This window comes from Dromiciops gliroides, chromosome 4, assembly GCF_019393635.1.
Source record: "Dromiciops gliroides isolate mDroGli1 chromosome 4, mDroGli1.pri, whole genome shotgun sequence".
Taxonomy (NCBI): Eukaryota; Metazoa; Chordata; class Mammalia; order Microbiotheria; family Microbiotheriidae; genus Dromiciops; species Dromiciops gliroides.
In genome coordinates this window covers 456,799,840-456,826,240 of record NC_057864.1, presented here as the reverse complement: position 1 = coordinate 456,826,240, position 26,401 = coordinate 456,799,840, and the positions used below count along the sequence as shown (strand labels likewise).

The 26,401-nt window shown below is 40.1% G+C and overlaps 2 protein-coding genes and 1 pseudogene across 2 annotated transcripts; 2 read left to right on the top strand and 1 right to left on the bottom strand.

Annotated features, from left to right (window-relative positions):
- Positions 1-644: 644 nt before the first annotated feature.
- On the top strand, positions 645-3,759 carry LOC122726208 (C-C motif chemokine 13-like). The gene is made up of 3 exons (XM_043963803.1): positions 645-795; positions 2,134-2,248; positions 3,282-3,759. Exons 1-3 carry the CDS (start codon positions 645-647, stop codon positions 3,502-3,504), a joined length of 489 nt encoding a protein of 162 aa, XP_043819738.1. The 3' UTR covers positions 3,505-3,759.
- Positions 3,760-4,522: 763 nt separating this feature from the next.
- LOC122755271 lies at positions 4,523-13,076 on the top strand (annotated as a pseudogene).
- A 10,634-nt stretch (positions 13,077-23,710) lies between these two features.
- Positions 23,711-25,577, bottom strand: LOC122755270 (C-C motif chemokine 13-like). Its single transcript, XM_044003590.1, has 3 exons — positions 25,461-25,577; positions 24,580-24,691; positions 23,711-23,816 (listed from the first exon to the last, which is right to left on the bottom strand). Exons 1-3 carry the CDS (start codon positions 25,534-25,536, stop codon positions 23,711-23,713), a joined length of 294 nt encoding a protein of 97 aa, XP_043859525.1. The 5' UTR covers positions 25,537-25,577.
- Between the last annotated feature and the right edge of the window lie 824 nt (positions 25,578-26,401).

Sequence of the window (26,401 nt, the reverse complement as noted above, 5' to 3'; positions counted from 1 at the left end):
CATATCAGGGATAGCAATGAAAACATATTCAAGGCATTGTTAGTGTGGTGGACCCTGTGCATGCCACTGTAGAATCTCCTTCGCATCTTCCCAGCTATTTCTTGGAGAGAGGCATCTGAGCGGAGAAGGTCACCTATCTCTTCTACTGTCTCACTATCATCCATTAACCTGGCTAACCTAAAGAACTGGGAGTTATTTTAGCAGAGTCCAGAGTCCTTCCCAAGTAAGGTCTCCTTTATTCCCTTACCCAGAAGCTTCTAACTTCTGCTCTGACATAGGGCAGAAGCAGAAAGATCCTCAAATCTCTACAGACCCCTTTCTGACCTTGGTCTCCTTGCTTTCTTCCTTTTCTGAGGAAGATGTTTGATTTTAGAAAAAGTTGGGCCTCACAGAATAGCTGTGGCAGCTCACTTCCTGGAGTCATCTTGGGTAGGGCTCTTTCCATCCATGACCTTAACATCTCAGGCCCAACTTGGAAATCATGCATAACTCAAAACCACAGCTTCCCTCTCTCACTTCCTGGCGAAGTCCCCAAATCCATACTGTGTGCTCAGCAGATTTAGGAGACTCTTCACCCGTTGACGACTCCAGTGATGCTCCCCCTTATTTCCTTCTCCCTTTAAAAGGGAGGAAAAGAGAGACAAATGATCAGTAAGGCAGACAGAAGCTTAGAAGCTGTTGAACATAATCCAAAAGCCTTCTTCCTTCCTGACAGTACCATGAAGATCTCTGGAGCTGTCCTGTCCATGGTCCTCCTCACTGCTTATTTCATCTATCAAGTCTATGCCTCACCAGGTAAGTATCCTTTGCCTTCCCTCCTTCCCTTCTCTTCCAGGGACCCATAAGATACATGCCCTCATCTTGTTTTCATTAAATATCATAAGGGACCTTAGACATCATGGAATCTTTTTTTTTAACAGAGCCATTTAAAATGACTTGCTAAAGGAAACAGCTAGTAAATGGTGGAGTTTGAACTAAACCTCAAGACCCCTAACTCCCTATCCAAAGTTTTTCCTATCAAACCATCTTAAACTGAGCATGGCTTCCACCCTAGTATCCCCTACAAGCAATGGGTGACTCTCTCAAAGATAAATCCTCTGATATATGCAAAGGGCAATTCTAGAGCTGAGTTCTAGGAACTTTTGCAAAATATTGCACGGAAATCCAGAATTTGATCTTGACATTAAATTAACTGTTTTTTTAAATTGCTACAGGGGAAGAAGAAGGGAACACACACTTATTCATTGCCTACTATGTATGAGGCATTGTAATAAAAGCTTCATAAATATTCCATTTGAATCTCATAACAACCCAAGGAAGCAGGAAGTAGAATTATCTCCATTATTTTATGGGACAATGAGGGTTAAGTGACTTGCCCAGGATCACACAACTAGTAAGTTTCAAGTGCCTGAGGCTGGATTTGAATTCAGGTCCTCCTGATTCCAGGACCAGTGCTTTATCCACTACACAACCTAGCTGCCCCTATCCCCATTTTTCAATTGAGGAAACTGAGGTAGATAGAGGTCAAATGACTTGACCAGGTTTACACAGTTAGTGAGTTTGGGGAGGCTGGATTTGAATTCACATCTTCCTGACTCCAAGGCCAGGGCTCTATTCTCCATGCAACCTAGCTGTCTCTGATAATATGGGACATATAACTGAATTCCAAAGTTCTGACTCTACAAAGCTCAACTCACCTTATGCCTCCTAAATGCACTGCAGAAACTCGTCATGTAGAAATGAGGTGGAATTAATATGAAGCCTCTCCGTTTCATAAGTGGAGCAACAGCAAAAAAATGAGCTAGGACATGAATCATGTCCCACCTACATCTTTAGGGTAGCATCCTCAGCCCTTCCTTGGGACTCACTCTTGTCCTTGGACCTGAAGCAGGGGGAGAAGGGAGTCAGGGCTGAGAATTTTGAAATGAAGTGTTATTATCTTTGTGCCTACCCTTCTCTTGGATTCCCTTTCTTGAATAACTCACCTTTAAGGGGAAAAATTAAAGCATCCTAAACATTTCTCATGGGCTTTGTTCTAAGGGGAGGGAGAGAGGGAAGAAATATGTATCCATCGCCCACCATGTCCCAGATGCTGTGCTAAATGCTTTACAAATATTGTCTTCATTGATTCAGATGCAGTCTCTACTCCGCAAAATTGCTGCTTTGAATTTACCAGTAAGAAGATACCCTTGAAACTCCTAGTCAACTACAAAACCACCAGCAGCATGTGCTCCAAGGAAGCGGTGATGTAAGTTAATGCAATATGACACTGACTACATACAAGGGGAGAAAGGAATGTAAACAGCAGGAATTGAATCAGTCTTTGGCACTTGGGGAAGTGAAAATGGAGCTGACTTAGTAATTTGGTTGCACATAGGAACTAGTTAGGGGACTATACCATGTAATTGATTCTATTGATAAAAATGGAATGTGGAACAATATCAGAACTATTGACATTAGCAAATACAAGGCAAGAGCAGAATATTCGAACTGCAGAATGTAAGAATTGGAAAGGCATACATAGGATAACTCTCTAGTCCAATCTGCTCATTTTATAGATGAGAATAATGAGAACTATGGCAGGTAAATGACTTATCCAAAGGTTCACAGTCATTTGGTGGCAGAACCCATTCTCTTGACTCTTGGTTTGGTGTTCTTTTGTAAAGATCAGCCATATGCGAATGATTGATAGAATATTGGCAATGAAATCAGATGAGCTGGGTTAAAATTCCAGCTCTGATGCTTATGTTCTGTGTGACAGTTGGCAAGTCATTCTATAATTCTATCATTTCATATAAGGACCTCCAAAAAGACAGCTCTGTAACTTATTTATTTCAAATAAGGCAGGCAAGAACAAGAAAAGATTCTTGGATCCACAGTAGGAATGAGATGACATGTAAGTTGGCAGTGAATTGCTGGTGGAAAAAGAGGACAGACAAAGAGATGCAGTATATAGGTCTCTATACTTTGCTTGGTTCTTTCCTTCAATCCCCAACCATCTGCTCTAGCTCAAGATGTAAATACTTCAGATTACTACTGATACTATCTTAATCTATTCCCTAAATGTAGGGATATCTCTATAAACTATCCCAAGAGCCAGGATAACACCACAAGTATTGGGCATCATATTCTCCTGAAAGTAGCTCCTGATGCACCTACTTCTCCTATTCCAATTTTGGAGAGGGTCAAGTTTGGAGTGGAGAATAGGTTTATTTAGCCACATTGGCTAAATAATCAAAGACATTCAACAAAGGTTCTTATAAAGTCTATTTCCTCCACAGCTTGGTGACCAAACGTGGACTCAACATTTGTGCTAATCCAAAGGATCAGTGGGTCCAAGATTTAATGAAGAATCTAGACAATATGAAAGCCAAGACCATGAAGCCAATGAAGACTGAAACCACTTCCTCTTACCCTGACCTCACTTCTCACCAAAGCACGACTGAAGAATTATTTCCCTCCAGTCTTCCAAAGCTTCTCTCTGATACATCTACTATAATTTAAATATGTTTATTCTTATTTAGATTATTATTGTTTAATTTAATGTGCCATAAATATTTATGCCTTTATTTTATTTTATTTTTGGTAACCAACCCTTCAAAAGTCATTTAATCTCTATGGGCCTTAGCTTTTTCACTTCAAAATGGGGGAAATTCTCCTCCTGACCTCAAGAGAAAATGTCAAGAATTTGTTTGAATGATTTTTGAATCTTCTGGGAAAATGTTACTATGAAAAAGATGCTTCAATATGATGACTAAATTGCCATAGAAAATACAGTTTTGTTTGGAAAACCTGGCAATTGCATTTTCTTGTGTATATATGTATGGAGAGAATAAATCACTCAGTGTGGGAGGGTGCTACGGTCAAGAGGTGGAAGGAAGAGCAGGCACTAGAGGAATGACGAAGTGTATTGGTGGCATTTTGGCTTGATTGTACCTGTCTCAGTTTCAGGGCAGCCCAACTATGACCAGGATAAGAATTGTATTGTCAAAGGGATCCATTATACAAAATTATTAAGAAATCCATCCTTAGACCTGGTGAAAAAAAAATTCAAAAGCCATAAAGTGAAATGATGACAGACAAGAGTTTTGTTCCAATTGGTTGTGAAATTTTGTTATGCCCTCAGGATCCTGTACCCTGTTTACTGAAACAGGGGGCAGTTTTTCATCAAGTATTTGAATTATTTAATTATTCTAGGAAATTCTCATTTCTGAGCTACCTGAAGGTCAGACTTAAATTAATTCAGTTTACTATGTTGTAGTAAATGGGCTATTGGTTTTAGAATTTGCTCTTCCAAAGCTGAGAGGAAGGAGATCAATCAAAAATCAGTAATTAGTGAGCATTTATCATGTTCCTATTCAGGGATACACACATTAAAATGTGGCATGTTTACCAGTAGGTAAATGCAAGGTCTTTTGAAAGAAATAGTCCTTGAGCTGAGCCTTAGAAGCAGCCCAGGGTACCAATAAATGGAGTTGAAAGAAACCATTTTTTGCATGAAGTAGGTAGTCATCCTGTGGACATGGAGGTGTGGGGCAGCTAGGTGGCTCAGTGGATAAAGCACCAGCACTGGATTCAGGAGGACCCGAGTTCAAATCCAGCCTCAGACACTTGACACTTACTAGCTGTGTGACCCAGGGCAAGTCACTTAACCCTCATTGCCCAGCAAAAAACAAAAAACAAAACAAAGCAAAGACACGGAAGTGTGAGAAGGTTATATATGGATACCAACAACTAAACCAATTTTACTGAAGGGTAGAATGCATGACATGTATGTGTATTACATACAAAATATATGATCAGCCTGGAAAGATAAGCTTGAGACAGAATTTGACAGATGTTTGTGACAAAAAAAGTGTTTTTATTTATCCTAAAGGCAATGGGATCCACTGAAACTTCTTGAGTATAAGTGACATGGCTAGACCTTGTGAGAATATTATTACCAGCCACCACCTCACCCCCCCCCCCTTAGAGAGCACGGGTTGACCTTTCTAAGGTCAATCCAACATCTTGAAGTTAACTCACAAAGCCTTGTTTCCTCCAGAGGATTTTACTCTGACATCAAAACGTTCAGTTTATAGACCATCTTCAAGTCATGTCAATCAATGGACTTGAATGCTATCAGCCAATTAGCTTGGAGCAGTGTGTGGGGACCGCCTGTTCTTCCTGACCCGCAGGGAGCTTGTGCTTGAAGAGACTCAGGAACTTCCTCTTGGTAGCATGGGTCTGAAAGGTGGAGGCAGCTTTTTCTCCTCTCTCTCTCATAGATCTTAGCTAGGCTTTCCTATTCTTTCAGAGACACATGTTTTCTCTTTGCTAACCTTTAAAATAGTTTAATAAATGCTTAATGCCTAAAATGTTGCTGAAGCTTAAAATTTATAAGTAAATCCTAGCTAGCTTTCCCCACACTGGGAACAGGAATGAGGTGACCACTCATTTACTTTTACGCGTTACAACCTGCAATGTAAGAATATCATTATGGAAACTATGGGAAGGGGAGTAGGGAGAATAAACATTTATATAGTGCCTACTGTTGCCAGGTACTGTGCTAAGTTTTTGTTTGTTTGTTTATAAATAGCACATTTGTGGTTTTTATAATCTCTACACATGTTTGGAGATTTGGTTGGAGATGAAAAAGACTTGAGGCAGAGAGACCAATTAGACCAAGTATTCCGGTAATCCAGAGGTAATAAGATCTAAACTAAAGTGGCCATAGTGTGAGTAGAGAGAAAGGTACAGATGTGAGAAATGTGAAGGAAATGTAAACAAGAAGATTTGACGATGTGGAATGAGAGAGACTGAAGAGTCAAGAGCGATTTGTTATTCATAAGCTTGGTGACTGGAAGAATGGTGGTGTACTCAAAAGAAATGAGTGTTAGGAAGAAGGGGGGGGCTCAGGGAGATGATGAGGTGCTTTGTCTTCAACACATTAATTTTGAGGTACCTATGGGACATCTGAATGCAAATGCCCAGTGGGTAGAGTTGGAGATATGGTACTTGAATTCAGAAGATGAATGAAAGGATGTAAAATTTTGGTCAGGAAGAGGCTTCCCTGTCCCCTAAATTTATCCATTACCCCCATCTTTTGGATCTGATTGAGTAATTCTTTCCATTCTATCACATATGCATGTGTATATGCATGAATATGCGCAAACAATCATACACACACACACACACACACACAGACCTGGTCCTCAGTGTAAGGGGAGCTACATGTGGCCCTGAGGAAAGGCATGTTTGCAAACGTAGGGTAGTGCTAAGTGCTAAACCACATGTTCTTAATGATATTTTACTTGAGGGCTGCAGCACATGGAAATCACATCTCCCCAAACAAGGGTCCCTCAGGGGGCCTTTGGAGTTCAGAGTGTTCCAATCACTCCTCTTTTTCTCCTTCCCCACACAGACTCAGGATCCATCACCTAAGAATAGGTCAAATAATCACAAGGTGGTTCTGCATTGGACTAGATGGCCTTGGACATCCCTTGTGATCTTTCTATGAGCTCCATCTGTTTAGGGTAGCTTTTCTATCAGAAAGTATCCCTGCAGAAAAAAATGGGGTAACTTTGTGAACATGCATTATCTTTATCTTTATCAATAGAGGCAGTATGGAATCATGGATTATGAATGGCCTTGGAGCAGGGAAGACCCAACCATGGGAAATCCCTTAATCCCTCAGAGTTATAGCATGATAGATTTAGAACTGTAAGGGACTTTAAAAAGCATCAGGTCTGATTCAGTGCCACTCTCTATAAGTTGCAGGCAAGCTCCCAACCATTAGTGGAGGGACCATCCTCATTTAAGATTCCCTAGACCAATGAGATTACAAGTGCAATCCTTATCTATAGGATTATCTATAGAGATTAGATTGCTGACTCTATCTGAAAGAATCTCAGGAACGAAGTGTCAGGATAAAATTATAGATTTAAATCTAGGAGATACTTTACAGATGAAGAAATGATGATCCAAAGGTGAGAAATGACTTCCCCAAGGTCACATATGCTGTAAGGGACTAAGCTGAGATAAGAAGCCAGGTCCCCTGATTCCAAATCCATTACTCTTGTCAGTCTAATAAATCTTTTCGTTGTTGTTGTTTTTTTGGTGAGGCAACTGGGGTTAAGTGACTTACCCAGGGTCACACAGCTAGTAAGTGTTAAGTGTCTGAGGCTAGATTTGAACTCAGGTGCTCCTGAATCCAAGGCCGGTGCTCTATCCAGTGCACCACTTAGCTGCCCCCAGTCTAATAAATCTATGGGGTTGAATCTTTTTACTTAGTATAATGATCTCAGGGCATTTGGAGGTGGGAGTGGGAGGATGAGGTAGCAAGAACAAGAGAACCAGACCCAGCAAAATAAGCCCATAGAGTCTTTTGGGGGGGAGGGGCAATGAGGGTTAAGTCACTTGCCCAGGGTCACACAGATAGTAAGTGTCAAGTGTCTGAGGCTGGATTTGAACTCAGGTGCTCCTGAATCCAAGGCCAGTACTTTATCCACTGTGCCACCTATCTCCCCCCACCCCCAATAAGTCTTATTAATTGGCTGGGGGAGTTGATGGAACTGATTATAAAGCTACTGATGATAAACTACCCAAGGGATGGGAAGTTGAAAGGAGTCAAGGCCCCCCCCAGGTGGTATCCTGGCACCCATTTGCCCTCAGTATTCTGTTTTCTCTTCCAAATGTTTGCATACCCAAATCAGGCCACAAGGAGAGACCTAGCAGGGCACAATTGGCAGACAACTTTCCCCAAATGCTTGATACAAGAAAGGCTTACAAACGCTTTAAGGTTTTTTGAATCAAAGAATCTGCTAAATCCTAGAAAAGACCTTACACCTCTTCTCTCTCCAAGTTACTCCAGTGTCCTTGGGGAAGTCACTATCCCAATGCCCTGTAACCTTTACCCACAGAATTACTTATGGCATCTTCTTTCCAAGTCCTCAGATGCCCAATTTGTACTCACTCAAAAAGATGTGTGTTAAGAACTCCACTATCTGCAAGTAATTGTAGCCAAGTCAAACCATCATCTCATTTTAGCTACTAGGAGGAAAACCTCATTCATTTATTTAGTGACAATATGTCTCTTCTGTGTGCCCACTGCTATGTTAGATGTTTCTAGGACTAGAGAAGAATTAGAAGCCAGGAGAATTTCTATTCCTGTTGGAAACAACACAGAATCACAGAATTTCAGAGTTGAAAAAGTCTTGAATGGTGCATATACCTGGAAAAAAAACAACAAACCTCTCTTTGGCATATAAGACAAGTTATACGTCAGTAAACAAGCATTTATAAAGAACCTACCATGTTCCAGGTTCTGTGCTAAGTGGTAGCAATACAAAGATCAGAATAAAGCAACATCTTCCCTCTAAGGGCTTACTTGCTAGAGAGGAAGGCAAAAGGTCGCCATATGGAAAGATTGAGGAACTCAGGGTCACACACTCTGCCCTATGTATCCTTGTCTCTCTTTTTGGGTGAAGACACATATCTATTGAATCAATCAGAAACGTGAACTAGGTCTGAATAAAGACTGGTTGTCTCCTGCCTATCAGCCAGAAATCTGTTGTTTGAGGGATTTAATAGTAATACCCTGTGGGACTTGTTAGTATGGAATTAAGAATTCTGAACCTTAATGGTGTAAGCCTCTAGCCAAGCCCCTGAGAAGGTGATGCTTGGGGAGGAGGAGAGACCAAAAGATCAGTTTCCTTCCTCACCTCCCCTCCTACCTTGGCCAGACGAGGATGTTTAAACTTCAGAAGGTTAAAGGATTAGGACTTTTCCCTGGTATTCCAACAGAATCCCTGTGAAAATAATGGCTAGTGGCAGTGTCTTTATTGGGAGCTGAGAATAGACTAGATGTTATGAGGAATGGCAAATTCAAGGCTGGACAAGAAATCCAGCAGAAGAAATAGACCGTAACTAAAGGAAACATCTTAAGCAAAAAAAAAGGCCATTCAGAATCTGTGAGTGAGTGACCATATTTGTTCCATGTGCTCTCAAGCTTGAGCTCACTTTCTCCAGATACTGTAGGTACTTGGAGAGTGTGTCAGAATCTTTTCAGGGCAGAAATATTTTTCTACAAAATGTTCCAACTATCCCACCTTAGTAAATACTGTTTTCTAAAAGCTCATTGAGTCTGGATAACTTATTGATATCTATTAACCGTCAGGAGGGAAACACACCAGTGGAAGGTTAGGAAGCCTTAAAAAGTTAACCCCTACCCAGTCTCTCAAGGATACCCCAAGAATTCTGAGGGGTGAGCAAGAAGTCAAGCTCTAGCGAGGTAAGCTGTCAATGAAAATGGAGTTTTTGAAGAGATGTCCAGAACCTACATGTGCTAAACATGTAAATACACACAAAATATAACAGTTCTAGGCACTGGGCCTGTTATTTAATTGCTATAAGGAACTTCCAGATGAGGATCCTCCCCCCACCAATGCAGGTTGGCACCTTCTCTGCAATTAGTAGTCTAAAAGAGTTGCCATGGACACTAAAGTTAAGTGACTTGTGTTGAATCCCATAGCCAGTTTCTGCCTGAGTCAAGACTAAAACCCAGGACTTTTTGACTCTGAAGCTATCTCCTAATCTACTATACCATGTCAAAATGAATTCAAGAAAATTGGGGTGGGAGCTGGGAAGAATCACTAGCATCCAAGATGACCAGGAAAAGTCAAATTTAGTAGAAGGGTATAAGCTTGATGTTTCCTATGTTCAAAGCTCTAGAACTGGAAGGATGTCAGAGGACATCTAATCTAAACTTTAGTGAGAGAGATGTCTCAGTCTCCATCAGGAAAGACTTTCTGGGGTCTCCCCCGACATTCTCCTCTGCCACTGATGTTTCCTGGGTCTCTGATGTAGAATCTGCACCCTACACCACCTACTCACACATAAATTATCAGCACAGTGAAGTGAAAAATCAAAATGAGCCAAAGAGGGGCAGCTAGGTGGTGCAGTGGATAGAGCACTGGCCCTGGATTCAGGATTACCTGAGTTCAAATCTGGCCTCAGATAATTGACACTGACTAGCTGTGTGACCCTGGGCAAGTCACTTAACCCCAATTGCCTTACAAAAAAAAAGAAAGAAAAAAAATGAGCCAAAGAAAATGGCTCCTTTCTCAAAGGAGAAAGAAGACAGTGAGGATGAGGACATGTAAGAATATGAAGAAGAAAGCAATGGAAAAGAGGTTGTGGTCCCTAAGAGGAAGAGTAAGGAGGCTGTGGCTTCACCAGCAAAGAAAATATCATCAGATGGAAAAGCCTTTGTCCAACAAGAAAGCCTTTATGACTTATTGTAAGAAAGTAGCCATGGTCCTTGCCAAGAAAGTGGATAACTCAGCCAAAGCTGCCATCACATTGGGCAAGAAGGGAGCCACTCCAGCTAAAGAAGCAGCTTCCCCAAGAAAAGGGTGGCCAGGCAGGAAGAATGCCAAGGATTGTGTTAAGGGCTAAAATTCTAGCTAGTCTATCTAAAATATCTAATGAGTGGTCACCAATAAATCATAAGCTTTAGCAAAAGTTAGACTTTTAAGCATTTATTAAGGAGAATAAGAATTTGGTAAAGAGAGAAGAAAAGGCCTAGATTCCTATCTATTAAAGGGAGAGCACATTTCTAGTTCCCTTCTCCACCAGCGTCCCCAGGAAAAGAGAGACAGAGCACCTGGCTCCCCCTTCTTCCTCCCACCTGCAAACGTCACTTCCTGATGCCAAAGAAAAGACCCATGGTCTTGCCCTCAGAGACTTTCGCCTCATGGCGCAGCTTTTCTACAGTAAGTCTCCAGCAGGTAGCGTCATTCCAATCATTACAATTGCCAAAATGAAAGAAAGCTAAGAAAGAGGACAATAAATATGAAGAACACAGTGAAGATGAGGAGGATGAAGAAGAACCACCCAGAGCCACCAAAATGGGAGCAGCTTCAGCAAAATATGACTCTGAGGATGAGGAAGAAGGTGAAAGTGATGATGATAAAGAAAATGAGGACTTTGAAGAAGAATCTATAGATTCCTATCAAAGGGAAGGATACTTCTACAAAAGCTTCCCTTGGCTGCAAAAGCCAAGGAATCAGATCATGAGAAGGGATATGAAAATGAAGAAAAGGAAGAGGTAGAAGAGCAGGTGCCCATCAAAGAAGCACCAGAGAAAAGGAGAAAGGAAATGGGCAAACAGACCCCAAATCTAAGAAACAGAAATTGGCAGCTGAAGCATTGACAAATTGAAATCTTTTCACTGGTAACCTGAACTTCAACAAAAGCACATCTGAGCTAAAAAGTGATGTAAAGGTCTTTGAAAAAAGGACCTTAGAGATGAGGACATCTGTATTGATGCCACCAAGAAGTCTGGCTGAACTGAAGACACAGGAAAGACTCCAGCACTCAGTGGTGAAACTGGAAGAGGCAAGAGTAAACACAAAAAAAAATATTGAGATTTAAGGGTGCTCTTCATCAATAATGTGCCTTATAAAGTAATTCAGGGGGAACTCAAGGAAGGGTTTAAAGATGCTTTGGAGGTTAGACTCGTCTACACCAAGGATGGACATCCAAATGAATTACCCATGTTCAATTTAAGACAAAAGCAGATATAGACAAGGCCCTGAAAGAGAAATAATGAACTGGGATTGATGGTCAAATCCAAGTTCTGGACTACACAGAGGAGAAAAGTCAAGGTGAAGAGAAGTGAGGAGGCATGAAGAATAATTTCTGGAGTGGGAATAACAGCAAGCCAGCAGACCTTCAGTGCCACTGCAAAAAGTTTGCAGCAAGTATTTGAGAAGGAAACATTGGTCAGTTTGTCCCACAGGGACCAAGGCTGAGCTAGAAGGTATCTATTCATTATTTTGCTTCTGTGGAAGATGCAAAAGAAACTTTGAATTCTTATAACAATATAGAAATTGAAGGCAGAATTTAAAAAAAAATTTAAACATTAAAAAAAGAAATTGAAGGCAGAGCTTTTGAGCAGGAGCTAAGGGGATAGAATATAAATGATGTGGCAACAAGGAGCTGGTCCTTTGCTCATTAAAGGTCTGTCTGAAGACATGACAGAAGAAACACTGAAAGATTCTTTTCATGGCTCTGTTGGTGCCAGGGTGGTCACAAACAGGGACATAGGGTGGTCTAGAGCAGGGCTTTTTTACATTAAATTAAATTTTTTTATTTAGAATTTTCCCCAAGCCGCATGTAAAAATAAATTTTCACATTGATTTTTTAAAACTTTGTGTTCCCAATTCTCTTCCTCTCTCCCTTCCCACCCCTCCTTAAAAACTCAAGCAATTCAATATAAGTTATACATGCGCAATCATGCAAAACGTTTCCATATTAGAACTAACAAATTTTTTTACTTCAATCTGTATTCAGATACCATCAGTTCTTTCTTTGTAGATGGAGTGCATTTTTCATAAGTCCTTCTGATAGCATCTCGCTCATCATTTCTTAAAGCGCAATAGGGTTCCATCCTAATCTCATCCCACAATTTGTTCAGCCATTCCCCAATTTATGGGTATCACCCCAATTTTGAATTCAACTTTTTAAAAATCTCTTTTAGGGTACCAACCTGGTAGTGTTATTGCTAGGTTGGAGAGCATGCATGGTTTTATAGTCCTTTGGCTATAGTTCCAAATGGTAGTGCAGGGCTTCTTAAATTTTTTCTGATCACAACTCCTTTTCCCCAAGAAATTTTTATGCAACTCCAGGTACATAGTTATATAAAACAGGTTTTAATAACCTTTTACTGTTGCCAAATTATTTGTGACCCCCACATTCAGTTACATGACCTCAAATGGGGTCACTACGTATAGTTTAAGAAACTTTGATATAAAGAGTTTGGTTTTGTAGAATTCAACTCAGAAAATACTTAAAGCTGTGAAAGAGGCCGGAGAAGATAGTAAGATTGATGGAAACAAAGTAAGTCTGAACTGGGTCAAGTCCAATATCTTTGGAGGCTATAGTAGTGGTCATGATGGTGGCAGAGGAAGTAGTATAAGAACCCAAGGGGCCTTTGCTGTCAGAGGCTGAGGAAATTTTGGAGGTTGGGTGGTTTCTGAGGAGGCTGAGGAGGAGGAAACAACAAGCTAACAAGAAAAGAAAATGAAGTTTGAATAGCTTCTCCTCCATTTTTTATTAAAAATTTTGCAGGGCAATGAGGGTTAAGTGACTTGCCCAGGGTCACACAGCTAGTAAGTATCAAGTGTCTGAGACAGGATTTGAATCCAGGTCCTCCTGAATCCAGGGCCGGTGCTTTATCCACTGCACCACATAGCTGCCCCCTTCTCCTCCATTTTTCTTTTCTTCTGCTACTTGAATATACTCCAGGAGTTTTATCCTATCATCTAATCATTGGCAGTGTCTTCTGAGGGCATTCCAAGACAAACATGAAGGTCAAAGGTCTTCTGGGAAAAACCTTGAGGGAGAGATTGTACTGGTTTTGACTGGATGGATGTACCATATATGCTTTTTGCAGAGATGGGTGACAGATATGGGGGCTAACCTTTTTGTCTATGAGTTGTCTTAAATATATTACACTATACTCCATATATAAAAAATCATTTCCCCCCACAAATATCTGCAATAGTTTTTTTATTTTATTTTTACACCAGATTTTGACTATAAATAAAAAAGGCAAATGTTTTCTAATGGCACTTCTTTCAGCACCCTGTCTTATAACACATTAAAAGGGCCTAACCTGGAGAAAAAAAATAAAGTGAAAGATAATTCACTACCTCCTAAGGCAACTAGTTCCATCATTGAAAGTTACACTGACTCTTGACTCACTGTTTCCAGACCTATTTGTCAATCATTGTGGGGAGAGGCATCACCCAGTCTACAGTTTTTGAATTACCAACTTTCAATCATGTAGCCACCTGTCATATACTTGGTACCTCAAGGAGAAGCTGAGATGTAATGGTCCACACCTTTTTCTGATGTTGTTGTTTGTCCCTCATTCTCAAAGAGGACCATGACATCAGGGATGACTTGCAGTGATCTTGATTTAAGTGAGGGCTATGCAAGGCCACCAGAGATAGTTGGGTGCAGTGGCAAGAGATATATATGTATATATGTGTATATACATATATGTATATGTATGTGTATGTGTATGTGTATGTGTATATGTATATGTATATGTATATGTATATGTATATGTATATGTATGTGTATGTGTATGTGTATGTGTATGTGTATGTGTATGTGTATGTGTATGTGTATGTGTATATGTATATGTATATGTATATGTATATGTATATGTATATGTATATGTATATATATCAGGACAACTGGAGATGGCCCCAGATGGTTTTTTAAGGCAATTGGGGTTAAGTGACTTGTTCAGTATTACACAGCTATTAAGTGACTGAGGTTGAATTTGAACTCAAAATAGCCACATGCTGAAAATAACCATATGCTTCCCAGCAGATCATCTTACACTATTGCTGTTATTTTACATACAGTACATTTCACTCTGCTTCACTTCATATAGGTGTTTCCAGGTTTTTCTGATAGTATCCTGTTCATCATAACCTGTATATAGTACCTTAAACTTGACAGAGAATTTTCTTCATAATAGCCCAGCAAAGTAGGTTATTTTCAGTAAGGCAATGATCCAATATAACCCTGAAGGACTTATGAAAATTGCAACCCATCTACAGAGAAAGAACTGATAGTATCTGAAAACAGATGGAAACACATTTTTAAAATTTTTTTTTCCTCTTTGACAATTCCTTAATCTGAAGTTTTGTGGGGTTTTTTTTTACTGTTTTCTCTCACAACCTAGCTAATGTGGGAATGTTTTCCATGACTATTCATGTATAACTTATTTTGAATTGCTTGAGTTCTTGTGGGTGGGGAGTAAGAATAGAGGAAGGAAGAGAAGTTGGAACACAAAGTTTTAAAAAATTGATGTTAAAATTTGTTTTTACATATATTTTGGAAAATAAAATTCTATTCAATACAAAAAATAATAACCAAAAAATAAAAATAATTTTTTTTTAAATTTGAACTCAAGTCCTCCTGACTCCAGGGTCAGTGCTCTATCCACTGCACCATCTAGCTGCCTCTTTTGCTGATGTGGACCTCTCTGAATTGTTTTAATCTCATTACAAAAGTTACTCATAAAAGCTGGTTACATCTTGAATCCCTTGTTGATCTCTAGTGATCAGCTTGTCAACTTGTTGCTACCTTGCTTATTTTAATAAACTCCTTTTAATTCTCTTTGCACTAAGTTTTACCTCATTAATCAGGTCAAAAGCCTCCCAAATTTCCTTTTAATGCCATATTTGCATAGTTTTTATCATGCTGCAGTTGATATTTTCCCTTGATATCAAGCCTAAACTGCCTCCCTGTAACTTCCACCCACTGCTCAAGGTTCTGCCCCAGAGACCAAACAGATATACCTGGAAGTGCCCAAAGACAGCTATCCTGTGCTCCTTGAGCTAAACAGAGAATAAACATTTATTAAGCATCTACTATGTGCCAGGCACTGTGCTAAATACTTAAAAATATTTCATAGGACCCTCAAAATAATCCTGGGATGTAAGTGCTGTTATTATGCTCATTCTATAGTTAAGGAAACTGAGACTGACAGAGGTCAAGCATCTTGCCCAGGATCACAAATTTAGGAAGCTACCTGAGACTGGACTCTAGGCCAAGTGCTCTATCCATTACTCCACTGAGCTGCCCCCAGTTTCTTCACTAGCTCTTTGTGTCATCTACTCATTTTTCTTATTGTCCTTCTCCAGACCCTCTTTAACATATCAGCAACATTACTAAACCATCATTACTAGAAATGAGCCCAGTACTCCAGAAATGTTCTAAACAGCCCAAAGTTTCTTCAGCAGGACTCGCCTCTTTACTCCTGAAAGTGATGCTTCTTTTAATAAAATTTAAGATTCTTAGACTGGTTTTTAGATAAGACTAATGGACATGTATTCCCCAATTGAGAAATGGTCAAAAGACACGAACAGGCAGTTTTCAGGTGAAGAAATCAAAGCTATCTATTGCCATATGAGAAAATGTTCTAAATCACTATTGATTAGAGAAATGCAAATTAAAACAATTCTGAGGTACCACCTCATATCTATCAGATTGGCTAATATGACAATAAAAGGAAAATGATAAATGTTAGAGATGTGGGAAAAGTGGAATACTAGTACATTGTTGGTAGAGTTATGAACTGATCCAAGCATTCTGGAGAGCAAAGGGCTATAAAACTGCATACCCTTTGACCCATCAATACCACTACTAGGTCTGTATCCCAAAGAGATCATTAAAAAGGGAAAAGAACCAACATGTACAAAAATAATTATAGCAGCTCTTTTTGTGGTGGCAAAGAATTGGAAATTGAGTGGATGCCCATCAATTGGGGAATGGCTGAACAAATTGTGGTATATAAATGCAATGGAATACCATTGTGCTATTAGAAAGAAAGGATGAGCAATTAGATTTCAGAAAAACCTGGAAAGACTTTAGTAGATTGGTGCAGTAAGCAGAACCAGGAGAACATTGTACACAGTAACAGCAACTTTGTGTGATGATCAGCTCTGATAGACTTAGCTCTTCTCAGCAATGCAATGATTCAAGACAATTCCAAGGGACTCATTATGGAAATGCTATCCATGTCCAGAAAAAGAACTGTGGAATCTGAATGCAGAGTGAACCATATTATTTTCATTTGGGGGGGGTCTCTTTCTTGAGGTTTTTCCATTTTGTTCTGATTCTTCTTTCACAACATAACTTATAAGGAAATATGTTTAATGTTATTGTACATGTATAACCTATATTAAATTGGTCACTGTCTTGCAGAGTGGGGAGGGAAGGGAGGGAGGGAGAAAAAAATGGAACTCAAAATCTTATAAAAATGAATGTTGAAAACTATCTTTACATGTAACTGGAAAAATAAAATACTATTAAGATTGAAAAAAAGACTAATGGACATGGAACAGCTAAACATAACAATATAGTAGTATCCCAGGGCTCCTGCTACCACTTCCTCCTCTCCCTGTTCCTCCTCCTCCTTCTCCTCAACTCCTGCTAACCCAATACTGAGCACATCCAGACTTCTGCCAGTTCCCTTAGTAGCAAGGACTACTTTTGGGGGTTTATAGTATTTAAAGCAGGAAAGGGGTGGGGAAGAAGCTTTTATTCCCAGACAATTTGCTAATAGAGATTTAATTATTAGAGGTAGACCAAGATTAGAACCAGAGTATTTTGGCATTGAGGAATATAATCAGTTAACGAGCCTGTTTGTATCTACAAAGCACATAATTAGAAGCACAATAGAGGAGTTAGAGCTATAATAGGGAGATCAAAAAGATTAAGTTTAGCTACACACAAATAAACTGTGCCAAAACCGGATAGCTCTTTGAAGGGAAAGCCAGAGCAGGGATTACAGTGGTGATAATGGTTGGTATTAAGCAGGTGAAAACTATCTCTATGCAGATGACTTCCAGATCTCTTGTCTAGTCTTGTTCTTTCTCCTGAGTTTCAGTTCTGTATCAGCAGCTGCCCATTGGAAATTTCATACTGGTGTCTGGAAACATCTCAAACTCAAAATTTCCTAAAGAGAATTCCTTATTTTTCCCCCAAAACTCAACTCTCTTGCAAACTCCCTTATTATTACCAAAGGCACCGCCATCCTTTCAGTCATCCATGCTCAAAACTTTAGCATCATTCTCAGCTCCCCACTTTCACTCACTCCACATGACAAAGAAGTTGCCAAATCTTATGATTTCAATCGTCAAAGCATTTCTCGAAGATGCCCCCTTCTCTCCACTTATACACCCACCACTTTATTTCAATCCCTCATCATTTCTCCCTTGGGTCTCTGCAGTAGTCTATTAATTAGTTTCCTGCCTCAAGTCTTTCTCTATTTCAATCCACTTTCTACACAGCTGCCAAAGTGATTATTCTTATGCATCTCTTATCATGCCACCATCTTGTACTCAATAAACTCCAGTGACCCCCTGTTCCCTCTAGGATCTGTTGAAAATTAAATGTAGTTTTTATCTGCCTGTCTCCTATAAAAATAATAAACAGATCAGAGAAATAAATTTTATAATAACTCCTACAAAAATTAATAATAATGAACAGAGACATATCTCCCACAGAACAAAACCAGATCAGAGAACACAATGTCTCCTACAGGATAAACCAGATCAGAGACAGACAGAAGAAAACATAAAACCAATCTATTTTGTCCCAAGAAGAAATAAAAGCATGATCATGTTGAAGACTCCTTTCTAAAGGAGCTAGGGGACTCCCTCTATCTGAGGGTATATAAGGGTTTTTTTGTCTGTTGATTACATAGTGTAATCAGCTTCAATTGTATGATAAATTTAACCCAGAAGCAAAAATAGTTTAACAATTTCAGTTATAACAAGTATGGAGGAAATAAAAAAGCACCATGATAAGATTACAGGATTCCAAAAAAGGGTTTGGCAAGGATGAGGACATCCAAATTTTCCCATAAGATAGGAACTTACTATTCTGAGGAAAAGAATTCACCAGGTAGAGACTAATCTGCTAACCATCTGGGTTCAGTTTGGAATTTAACTGAAGGGCATTTTGTTCCTATTAATCCTATTAATCCAGGGTTTCATAAAACTCCCTTGAATGATAAGGCACCTCCATCAACTCCAGGTGACCTATACATTCATATTAACAGATCAAACATAAAATCCTTTCATAAATGGACCCCAATCAACTTTTCCAGCCTTCTTACATATTACTCCTCTCTTAGACACAACTCTGTGATCCAACATCCTTGCTCTTCCTCACAAACGTTACTCAATTTCTCCTCTCCATGCCTAGAATGTATTCCCTCCTCTTTCTACCTCTTAGAATCCCTGGTTTCCTTGAAGAACCAACTCAATTACCATATTCTTCATTAAGCTTTTTTTGGTTCTTGCCCATGCCACTACCCAATGGCTAGAACATTTCCTACCTAAATAGCCCTATATTAAATTTTGAATGTGTTTTCTGCATAATCATACCATTATATATATGCAATATAATAAGAAATGATATAATGATATTATAATGATGATTTGATATGACATTATATAACATAATTAATATAATGCAATGTAACATAACATAATATATAATAAGTGTTGTGAGAGTTGGAATAATGCCCCCTGTTGAGAGGAACATTTTGTGAGCTCTGGCCTGAGGATATAGCCCCGTGGCTTTGGCATCAGGAAGTGATGTTTGTGCATGGGTACTGTAGATCAAAGCTATCAGCCAATTAGCTTGGAGCTGTGTCTGTGTGCAAAGCCCTGTTTCCTGTTTCACGAGAGGCTTCTGGGAGGAAGAAGGGGAGATCGAGCTCTCTTTCACTGGGACCTTGGTTTGAGTGGAACTGAGATGCTGGCTCCCTGAGATAGATAGATGAAGGAATCTTGGCCTCTTTCTCTCTCCTCACCAAATTCTTATGCTCCTTAATAAATACTTAAAAGTCTAAACTCTTGCTAAAGCTTATAATTTATGGCAACCACTCATTAGATTTTTAGACAGTCTAGCTAGAATTTTAGCCCCATACAGATAGCATCCTTACAGTGTATATGATGATATCATGTGATATGATATGCTGTGACATGACATGACATATAATATATAACAACACAACACAACATAACATAACATAATATAACAGTATAGTATAGTATAGTATAGTATAGTATAGTATAGTATAGTATAGTATAGTATAGTATAGTATAGTATAGTATAGTATAGTATAATTCTTGTCTCCCCTACATCAGAATGTAATTTTCTTTGTGGGCAGGGACTATGTCACTTTTTCTTTGTATTCCCAATGCTAAGCTCAGTTCTTACTCCTAAGAACTTAATAAATGCTTGTTCATTGATTGATTGAATGATTGTCACTCTCTCTTGCTACTATAGTGTCACCAACTTATGTCTTTCCCTTCCAAACTTTTCCCTATACAATGTATACCACAAGGTTGCAATTATTAGGATTTATAACAAATAGTGAATAAATGCATCAAGAAATGTATGATTGGAAAAAGAAAATGGGCTGTTAATATAGCAATAACAAGGAGTCAGTACACCTAGCAGCAAGTATTTGACAATAGACCCCAGCTTCTTAAATTGTGGGTCATGACCTCATATGGGGTCACATAACTGAATGTGGGAGGTCACAAAAAATTGGCAACCTATATACCTGGATAGTCACATAAAACTTTCTTGGGAGAAAAGGGATCATAAATGGAAAAAGTGGAAGCCCTGCTATAGACTGTGTTAAGCACTGGGGATACAAGCAAAAACAGTCTGTCTTCAAAAGTCTTAAATTCTAGTGGATGGACCAATGAGCAGACTGTGTGTTCTGCTGGTATCCTTGTGGTGTCAAGAGAGTGATGAACCCCACTACATTGGGTGGATATCCTGTGATGAACTTAGAGAAAAGCACAAATAAGTATTGTGCAGAGGGGCAGCTAGGTGGCGCAGTGGCTAGAGCACTGGTCCTGGCTTCAGGAGTACCTGAGTTCAAATCCAGCCTCAGATACTTAACACTTACTAGCTGTGTGACCCTGGGCAAGTCACTTAACCCCAATTGCCTCACTAAAAAAAAAAAGAGAGAATTGTGCAGAATAAGAAGGCATGTATATGTTGTTATCTTCATCACTGAAGGGGACACACATGCCTATGAGATTATCTATTCATTTAAATCATTACAAGGGAAAAGAAACTGTATGCTCTCAAAAATAGTATGCTAAGAGTATTTTTTAACTATTCAGAACCAAAGTTTTGTAACCTAATCTTTGACTAGTTTCCAAGGCCTGGCTCTGTCTATCCTGTCTCCATCTAGGCTGCCCCTCTAACTGCTTCTTGGGCCCAGTTGTTAATGGGACCTTCTGTAATGGAAAACCACATGGCTCCTCTGGGGATTTGCCTCTACTCTCTGAATTGGTTCATTCCTCTTACCCTGGGCTCACTCTCAGCCAATCAGGAAGCCTTCTTAGTAAATGATGAGTTTGTAAATGTTCCACTTGTGTATCATTAAGGATTATAGACTCATTGATTTGGGGCTGGAAGGGGCTTCAGAAGCCATCTATTCCAACCCTCTCCCAAGTGAGGAAACATATCCAGGAAGAATAAGTGATTTCTTCTAAGTCATACAGGTACTAAGTGGCAGAACTAGAATTCAATACTAGGTCATCTGGATCTGAATTCTGCTCTTTCCGCTGTTCCACATTGCCTTTGTGCATTACTTAGTTACTTGAAAGAGGTGAGAGAAAACATTCTTGTGGAAAATTTTATAGGTATAACCTCAAAATCTGTGCAAGTAGACGATCACACACATAATAAATGAAGAAACGTAGCCTAGCCCAGTTATAGAGGCCAACAGCTCTGACTGCTTTCCCTAGGGCTCATTGGCATGTCATTCAAAGAACATCTTAGTTACAAGGGGAACTTCAGCACCCCTGCTCACTAAATAGCTCCTATGAATTTTGTGGCAGGGTAGTTGGGAGAGAGAAGTCCATGAAATGCATTTTCCATTCACAATCAGGAACTTGACAGCAGTTAGAAAGGATTCGCCAGTCCCAACTCACACAATTATCTGGGGCTGGAGACTAAGAACCAACAATGAGGAGAAAGACAATTGAAAGAAAAGATTTTATCTTAGCTTGGAGTATTCAGATGAGTTGGCTGCTTGGCTAGGACTTGTAGCTATTTCTGCCACAGGGAGGTTTTCCTAACCACTGCAGTCCAGTAGATGGTGGCAAAGAGCAACAGATAGACCCAAAGAGACCAGATAACCAAAGTCCATCAGATGGTAGCAGAGAGCACAGTCAAAGAACAGAAGACCAAGGAAGGGGACAATGCAAGTGAGATTAGGGAGTCAGCATTCAGGCATTCAGTACCCAACAGAGAGAAACAGAACAAGTCAGTGACATTACCAGCAAACATTAGCAGCTCTGTAACATCAGCAGCATGAGTTATACTAACCCTATGGGAATCCTATCTACATTTCTCCCCAAGAGTGTGCTATCTCTATGCAATTCTGAGTAACATGTAGTTTATGCATGTTCCCAAGTTACAGGTAACCTCAGCATGTGTACTTTTCCCACACTCATAATATGGTTACCTGTAGAAGTGGTTTTCCTCCCATAGGGAAGTAGGAGAAGCTTTTTAAAATATATATATTTGCTGTGCTATTTGATTAAATGTCCTTTGTTTTGAATTAGTGTGTCCTCTAACTTTCTGGTAAAAATAAAGAAATTAGGAGGGGCTTATGAGTTAGGGTTTTAAGTATATCCTGACCCATAAAGTTCTTTGAGTCTAGAAGCCCTGACATGAGACATGGCCTTGGTACTACATCAAAATAATTCAACTTGACATGAGTCCACTGAAAAGCTGATAATAGATACCCCCCTTTTTTCACTCAAAGAAAATGCTGTATAGTATCTTGGGTATGGGCTCTTGATATTTTGATTACTCCTAAGGGGAAAGGAAGGTGTAAAGAAGGACCTGAAATTATTCTAATCCTACAGGGGTCCTTCCCTGATTCTGTGGAGGATTGGTGGAGCAGAACAGAATTGGACCTAGCTATTATGTTGGACAGTCAGTATCACACAGTGAAGACTTATCTACCCATTGTATATTAGAACTGAAAGGGACCTGGGAGATAATTGAGCTCAAACCCTCCTTTGAAAAGGGAAGAATCTAAGACCCAGAGAAGGGAAATGATTTGCCCCAAACTTACTAAGGGCCCATAAAATTTGAATTCTCTGATATTGTGCTGTCTGTGATTGCCACAGGAGTTTGCAAGGCTGATTTGGAAGGGATGAAGTCAAGCTAGAAGAATGAATAATGATGTTGTCCCTAGTATTTGATTTTTTTTTAGCTCATTATTTATTTATTTTTTGTGAGGCAATTGGGGTTAAGTGACTTGCCCAGGGTCACACAGCTAGTAAGTGTTAAGTGTCTGAGGACGGTTTTGAACTCAGGTCCTCCTGACTCCAGGACCAGTGCTCTATCCACTGCGCCACCTAACTGCCCCCCTAGTATTTGATACTCATAGTATAAAGAGGAGTGTACCCACAGGTTATGTGTACCCCAGATGACCCTCCTTCTGAATTGGGTACCTGTCTGAAGATGGGGATTTTCTACCTAAGGCTCTAATAATTACCGTGCCCAGGAACCAATGCAAATCACAAAAGACAGAGGAGCTGGAGTTAGAGCATGTTTTCACTCTAAGTTAGATAAGTTATGTTTATTCCGAGTCAAACAAGCCTATGTAGCCTCATGACACTCATTGTGAGGTCAACTGAGACTACTCCTCCATTTCCAAGTAGAGTCCAAGTAAAAGACGGGTTATAGAAATTAGAGGTTTTAGACCCGTCAATAAATAAAATATGATAAATAGCTTATTGAGACCTAGTTCAAGCTCCATTGGCAAAGCTGTCAGTAAGGGAGTAGAGGATAAACAGGTCTCTGACTGTCCAGATAATCTTCATCCTCTGTTAGAAATCCATTTCGACTTCAAGTCAACAAACACACATCAATTCCCTGCTATGTGCCAGACAGTGTGATTGGTGCTGGGGGTACAAGACAAAAATGGGGAAGGGGAGTTCCTCAAGGAGCTTACACTTTAACTAGGTTCACAGCAGAGACAAAGACAATTAAATATGCAATATATACAAAGGAAGGAGGCACACAATCAAAACTGGTGGAATCAGGATCATCTTCTGGTTAGAAGTGGACCTCAAGTTTGGCTTTAAATTGATCTAGTATCATTTTCAGTATTCCTTTTATTCAAGTATTTCTGAACCCATTTGTCTTCATAATGTGCACAGTATATTTTGCCCTTCTTCAGGGTAAACCTGTGAATGGAGACAAAGAGAAATTCCCAAGACCATTATCAGAAGAAAAGTCAAATAGAAAGAGGCTTTATTCCTAACAGGGCCCTGAGATGAAATCCCCCAAAGTGTTGAATATATGGGAGACAGTTAATCCTTGGACAATAAAATAGGAACCTCACCTCTTCAGCACCCCTATATCTGTATCTTTTCCTCTTTTCCTCCCATTCCTCCCCAACTCAGTCCAGGTTAATGATGTAGCCTCTCACATGTGTTTAATAGAATAGTAGCCAATGTGGTAGCCTGCCCCTCCCCCACCCTAGAATATGCAGTGGGGGAACCCTGGGCTCCTCTGACTCCTGAGCTAATACCACTGAATCACACTTCCTGTTTCACATCATCTGACTTCTGGCTACTTCACAGAGGCTATTCAGAAGATCAAAGCATTTCCCTCTCTCCCACAAAACTCATTACCTATTTTCCTGGCTCCTCTGCCCTTCAGAGAATCCTATATGAAAAATGTTCCAGAGCAGGGAACTGAGGACCCAGTCCCCTCCCTCCAGTACCTAATCTGGAGCTCTAATCCCACTGAGCCCCAGGTCAGAGGGATTGATTCTAAACCAAGAGCACCCCTTAGTGCCTGAACAGCTAAAATGGTTGTTGTTGTTGTTGTTTTCCTCCCTAAGATTCTCCTGGCTGTCCCTTATTTATTGATAGTTTCATTTCTCATAGACAGATCTACAGAGCCCCCATCACTGTGGAACCACATCTGGAACAAGAAACTTACAGCACAGCCTTGTAGGGGCAGGAAGGGCTAGTGACACTATGGGTTTTGATGAGATGGTGTGGAAGGCTCCTCCTCATGAAGTCAAAGCAGCAAGTGGGCTTTGAGTCAACCACTGTAAGAAAACACCAGAAGACAGTCTGTACCTTATCTCTTGCCAAGGAAACAGCTCACCTCACTGGTTACATTGGGGTGATATGGGCATCTCCCAAATTGTGCCCTGCTTGAGGATTGTTTGAGCAGGACTACAGAGGCATAAATCATCAGCTTCTTAGAGAAGTTGAAATGAAAAAGAGAAAGTACCTAAGGAAAATCAACTGTGTTCTCTGGATGAGACAAGGGGCTTAGAACTGCCAGACTCTTCAGGGGTTTGCCTGCCCAACGTATTGGACTGAAACCTTCCCACTCACCTACACTAATGGGATGATGCCATACTGTTGTGCAGGTAGCCATGGAAAGGCAATGAGGAGATGTAGGTTCTAACCCTGCAAGGGACCTTCTATCACTTCAAAACTGCAAACTGGAGCAGTTCATCAAATCCCTCTGGAACCTCTGGGGTAAAATGAAACAATTGGACTCAATAACATTTAAGACCATTCTTTTCAGGTTTAATTATAAGTCTATCAGCCTAGAGGAAGAATGAGCCAAAAAGGTCCCCATTCTCTAGGAAGTGATTCATTCTACCTTATCTTTGTCATAGACCCTTACCCACAACCTACCCCCAACCCAAGTTGAGAAGTGCCCTTTCTCTCTGGCTTTCCTCTTTTCAGAGAGAATTAACTCAAGGCTCTCTGGGGAAGTGTCCTAGACACAGGGGTCCATTCTGCTTCTCTAAGCAGTGGCATAGGAGCAGGGAGAAACTAAGTAATCAGCCTCATACTTACAACTCCTGCTGAATCCATCTTGGGGCCCCAGTGTTACAATCAGCAGACATAGCAGGACCACGGAGATGTGATGCATCTTGAAGTGAGCTGTGGCTTCTAAAGATGATGCACCTTCAAGTTCTGCTGGCTTCCCATCTCCCCAGGACTGGGGTATTTAAATCCAGCACATGGGGTTTTCCCTGCCCATCCCTGCAGAGGTGGGGGGACTTGCAAGAGGAAAGGAAGTTATTTGTGATGCAATGACCACATGGAAAACTCCTTTTCCCTGCGAAGAGAGTAAGGTTCTGGGGAAAACTCACCCTCTGCAGGGTCCAGATAAAGATCTTATAGAGATGTGTGGTGCACTTAGATTCTAACTATTGACAAGTGGGTGTGGTGGGAAACAACACGTCGGGGTTGGGGAGCAGTGGGAAGCAGTGACTACCCAAGAAAGCTGCTTTCTCCTCTCCTCCATCTTTCTCCCCTTCCTCTTTTCATTCTCCTTTTTCTTCATCTTATTGGATCACCAATTAATTAGCAAGCATATATTGAGAATTTCCTCTGAGTCACACACTTCACTAGAAGTTGAATGTACACAAAGATGAAACAATTCCTGCATTCGGAGAGATTTCACCTCATTGGAAGAGGAAGAATAGTTACATATGAATGTCTACAAAACATATATCCAATGAATGCAAGGCTATTTGGAGGTGATGAGAAGGTATTAACAGCTGGGCATCTTCAGTATTCTAGTGGCCTCTTCTAGCTCTCTGTATTTGACTGACAATCCATCCCAAAGATACAAGACACTCCAATATTTGAAACACTGAAGAGAATGAACCCACAAGCATCTATTAAGCATCTAGTGTGTGCCAGACACTGTACTGGTTGCTGAAGACACAACAATCAAAATGAGACAGACTCTTCCCAAAGAGCTTGAGGTTCTATTGGAGGAGACAACA

Excerpts from the sequence above, each read along its gene's own strand:
- LOC122726208 (XM_043963803.1), top strand. The coding sequence starts at position 645 with ATGATCAGTAAGGCAGACAGAAGCTTAGAAGCTGTTGAACATAATCCA. Across the intron at positions 796-2,133 it reads TCAAGTCTATGCCTCACCAG|ATGCAGTCTCTACTCCGCAA; the intron begins GTAAGTATCCTT and ends TCATTGATTCAG. Across the intron at positions 2,249-3,281 it reads TGCTCCAAGGAAGCGGTGAT|CTTGGTGACCAAACGTGGAC; the intron begins GTAAGTTAATGC and ends TTTCCTCCACAG.
- LOC122755270 (XM_044003590.1), bottom strand. The coding sequence starts at position 25,536 with ATGCATCACATCTCCGTGGTCCTGCTATGTCTGCTGATTGTAACACTG. Across the intron at positions 24,692-25,460 it reads AGATGGATTCAGCAGGAGTT|TGGTTGACTCAAAGCCCACT; the intron begins GTAAGTATGAGG and ends GTTTTCTTACAG. Across the intron at positions 23,817-24,579 it reads TGCCCCTACAAGGCTGTGCT|GTTTACCCTGAAGAAGGGCA; the intron begins GTAAGTTTCTTG and ends CTCCATTCACAG.